General features: G+C 31.8%; 1 protein-coding gene across 2 annotated transcripts in view; it reads left to right on the top strand.

Annotated features, from left to right (window-relative positions):
* The window catches only part of LOC106461847 (putative gamma-glutamyltransferase YwrD), a 27,686-nt gene that overhangs the window by 9,293 nt on the left and 13,681 nt on the right, over positions 1–4,712 (top strand). For both annotated transcript variants that reach the window (XM_022388924.1, XM_013921708.2), the window contains exons 4-8: positions 348–501; positions 814–1,014; positions 1,544–1,796; positions 3,476–3,647; positions 4,193–4,364. In XM_022388924.1, coding sequence (XP_022244632.1) covers positions 348–501; positions 814–1,014; positions 1,544–1,796; positions 3,476–3,647; positions 4,193–4,364 — 952 coding nt within the window. The remainder of the gene's footprint in view (positions 1–347; positions 502–813; positions 1,015–1,543; positions 1,797–3,475; positions 3,648–4,192; positions 4,365–4,712) is intronic.

Raw genomic sequence — 4,712 nt, 5'->3', positions numbered from 1 at the left:
CACACATTAGTTAGCATAAATCAGTTAAATGACGAAAAATTAGGTGTCTATTTGCTTGTGACCACTCAGTGTATATCAAAAACTTGTTTAAATCAATCTTTGTTAATTATGAAACCGCCGTTTTTAATACATGTATTTACTAATAATCTAAACCAAGTTAAAAAAACCTGGATTTTGTTGCAGTATCTGTCTCCATTCAAATCGGCAAGCATATATATATATATATATATATATGTGTATATATACGCACACACGTCTGTATTTATAATATTACCCTACTTCAAATATTTGATTTATAACAGCGGGTTTATAATTTTGCTTAAGGAAGAATACATTTTTACTCCTAGCGGTCGCAGTGGTGCCAATGTGACTTTAAATAAAGTAAAGAGTATGGGATATTCTAATAAACACCCACTACCACCTAACCATGGGCTGACTGTGACTGTACCCGGAGCTGCCGCAGGATGGGTTGATTGTGTGGAAATGTTTGGGTCACGAAAGGTACTACTAACTGCTGGATGAATTATTTCAAATTTATAACGAGTTACTCATTGGACTTTTATTAAAAATAAAGAATAACTCTATATTTGAAGGAGTATATTAGAATATGTTATAAATCTTTTTTTTTTTCATATAATTTAGAAACAATCAAGGAACAACCATTCAACTATAGTAAATCGCATTTTTATTTTGGAAAAATGTTCCAGTGTCATTTAAAGCGTAGTTAAAAAAAACTAACATTTCAAAGACACAGTTCTGTACAATTCAATAATATCATGCATCATTTTCAATTTTTTTTTTTTCGTAGCACAGTTGACTATATCAGAGATATTAAATCCCGCAATTCGATTGGCAGAAGAAGGCTTTCCTATGTCTGTCATTATGTCAGATGTATGGGGACAAAATGCTTATTTACTTGAAGCATCAAGATACGGACATGAACTACTACTTGATGGAAAGCCTCCTCGAGCTGGAGAGGTGATGTGCATGCCTTCTTTAGCAGCTACGTTAAAGGTATGCGAGTCTTTTTAAATTTGTTTGTTTGTTTTTAATTATGCACAAAGCTACACAAGGGCTATCTGTGCTCTGCCTACCACGGGTATCGAAACCCGGTTTCTAGCGTTGTAAGTCCGCAGACATACCGCTGTGGTACTGGGGGGCGCCTTTTTTAATACTGATACACATAGGCACCCAGTTTCATGGGGGGTGAGGAGTGACTTCCAAGTACTCGGAGCCTATGCTCATACAACACTTAAGATATTTTGTAAAATGTTGCGATTTTTATTTATAGAATTTCAACCTTCTCCTGTTGCATTATATGTTTTTTTCAAATCAGGATAAAATTATAAGGATATTCTTGTGTATTAGGAAAATGATTAAATGGCATTACCCATAAAAGGAACAAAAAAGGTATATGTTAAAAAAGAACAAACACCATAATGTTACTATACTTAGCTGGATGTACATTCTATAGTTGATATGATTTTAACTTTAGAAACCTCATTCATTGAACTTCCTTTATATATCGCAATGTTTGATGTAGGAATTGGCTACTAATGGAAAAGACGGCTTTTATAAAGGACGAATAGCCAGAAGAATAATAGAAGAAGTTAGCTATGCTGGTGGATGCCTATCATTAGAAGATTTCGAACATCAGGTATCTGCAAGTGACACTATTCTAACGGACCCAATTAGCACCAATTACAAGGGTGTTAGGCTGTGGGAAATCCCTCCTAATGGGCAAGGTTTAGTGGCATTAATGGCATTAAATATACTTGAAGGATTTGACCTGAAAGGTAGGGCGAAACAAAGAACTTCTAGACATTTAACTTAAGACATCATCATTTGAGAATATAGTCGAAAATTTTAAATATCAATTACCTATTACTAGTAGAAACGCCGCCCTAAAGGCTGCTGTTTGTTTAATCATTGTATTCATACCTCATTGGGAAAAAAAAATTAACATTTTGTAAAAAAATATTTTTTTTCTGGAAAGTACTGCACGGGAAAAGTGTTCGGGTTGTGTTCTTTAGCCATACGCAACTCATTGCATGAAAATGTTTCAATGTACAGTGCTCAAAATTTTCATAAATTTCATTGATATAAACTTTAACGTTTTTATGTATTAAAAGTGGTACCGTTTATTGAAATAATAATAGTATTTTTAAGAACTCCAGTTTTTCAGTACTACATTTAAAAATTACCTCGCGTACAGTCCTAGTGAAAGTCGGGTTCTTGTTGTGAGGAGAGTACTTATATTTAACGTTCTGTTCTATTATACAGAAACGGTTGTTACACGTACTACATCTATTTTTCTAATACTCTGAAACTTGAATACCCAAAGTATGAAATTTTTATGGATTTTTGTTTGCGGTACCATTCAATAGATGGCGTAGGAGTTATTTTAGGTACTTTGTCAAGTCTGTTCGTTTTCGTTCAAGTTAAAGTTCAGACTTACTGTTGTTATTTTTTATTATTACATACATAGTTTTACTGGAAGATGTAAAAAAAGACATCATGTATGCACGTGTATAACTTGCTAAACTTTAATGAAGTGCTGTATAAAGTTCTTTAAGATGACACTATTGGGAAGTGAAACTTGTAAATAAGGTCATTCTTTTGAAAAATATACATATTCTGACCTCGAAAGCTAAGAATATGACCATCTGTGTAAAACTTGGTTTGTCATCGAAAGTGTTAAATGTTTTAATTAATAAACAGTCAAATTGTAATGATTTGTTATGAGTCAAATTGTTGCCCTACAATTTGAAAATCATTGTGAAGATACATATGCAAGAATCACAAAAAAAAGCGAGAGAATTTTCCCTAAATCTCGAAGCTTTAAGAAGAAAATTGCATTTTGTTTACAGTTCAATCGGTCTTATTGGTAAAAAAAAACAACTCGAAAACTCTAAATTACATGTAAGATAGAATTTTCGTTTGTTTAAAAGCTTCTTCAAAACAAAAAAGAAAAGGAACGAAGGAGCTACATTTTGGAAAAGTTGGATCATTTCAATTTCACACTATGTCACTAGTACGCCCTGTAATTAATGGGTTAAAGCGATCATTGTTTTAATTTAAAATGGTGCTTAGAATGATCTTTGATGTATTTAATCAATATAATCTGGTGGGTTGGTTTTCAAAATTCAACATTTTAAAAGTTGCAACATTCAGCTAAAGCTCGGTTAAAATAGTCAAATATTCCAACGTTTTTATGATTTACGTAAATGTGTTTTGTAGTATATTGGCGGTATTATAATGAATTAAGCATACCTTCAAGAATAATTCATAGCATTTCGGATGTATGTGTCATTACGTGTGTATTCTTGAAAAGCTATTGTTACTTTCTTGTAAATCCTTTTCTTTGTTTTTCTTTTTTTTACTTCTACCCAATAGCATATAACTATTTTAAGTTTCAAGTTGCAGTTGATTCATTTGGTATGCCTATGTTTTTGTTTTTTTTTCCTTTTCAAAGCCCTAGGCCACAACAGCACACAATACCTTCATCTATTGATTGAAGCTTTGCAACTGGCATTTGCCGATGGCCTGCAGTACATTACGGATCAAGACCATTACAAAACTCGACTTCGTGATCTCTTATCCAAAGAATACGCTGTCAAACGCAGAAGTCTGATAAATCAGAAAACGTACGTTTGTATTTACCTACTTCTTTAAAATCTTAAATATGTATTGACATATGTATGTGTTTCTCTCTCTCTCTATGTATGTATGTATGTATGTGTATATATATACATATTACAAGGAATAAGTACTTAAATATGTTAACTAACTTCTGGATTCGATTAAAGCGAAAAATCGCAACTTAAAAACACCAGCCAAAAAATCAGTTCTCATTTTTAAAAAGGTAGTTTTATTCACTATGAAAAAGTAGATGTAATAATTTTTAAACTACTATCTATGCTTTGATTATAAGTATTAAAATGAAAACATTGCACAAGCCAATGTATTATCTAAATATTCATGGAAGTAAAATAAGCACTTTATATACAATATACACAGAATAAAAATCCAATAAATTCATACAATATAATACAGTAAATAAATACATAATTATTTGTACACATTTCTTTAATTACCAACGCGCGTGTGTGTCTATATATGTATATATATCATGAATATATTCTAAAATTGTGTTTTTATTGATAAACCAAAATGTATTGTCTTCCTGAAGAGCTCTTGGCCAATATGTCAGTGGTGGACTGGATCATTTATGTGATCCAGGGTCTGACACAACGTATATCAGCGTGGTGGACCAACACGGTAACGCGTGCTCCTTCATCAACAGTAATTACATTGGATTTGGTACTGGTTTGGTTCCTAAGGGATGTGGTTTCTCTTTGCAGGTCAGTTCCCATTAGCAATTCTACCGCAGTTGTACTCAGTTGAATAGGTTTGCAACTCCTTATATTTGCTGTCTCTTAACAGTAAAAATATATTAAAATGTTAGTTAGTTCTAGGCTTTTCAGTAAAATCCGGATGACTGCAAGTATATGGACTGTTTGAATTATATGTTATTTAATGTTTGGTATTTACAGATAAATTAGTCATAAACTATGTATAGTGACTGCACAGGCTAACTTTAAGCCTGAAAAGATATATATATATATATATATATATATATATATTATTTATTAATAAATAATAGTACTATTTAATTTTAGTTAGTTAGTTTATTACTACTACTACTACTA

This window comes from Limulus polyphemus, unplaced genomic scaffold (genome assembly GCF_000517525.1).
Source record: "Limulus polyphemus unplaced genomic scaffold, Limulus_polyphemus-2.1.2 Scaffold1044, whole genome shotgun sequence".
Taxonomy (NCBI): Eukaryota; Metazoa; Arthropoda; class Merostomata; order Xiphosura; family Limulidae; genus Limulus; species Limulus polyphemus.
The sequence above is the reverse complement of the archived record's forward strand: the minus strand, read 5'-3'. Positions and strand labels throughout refer to the sequence as shown.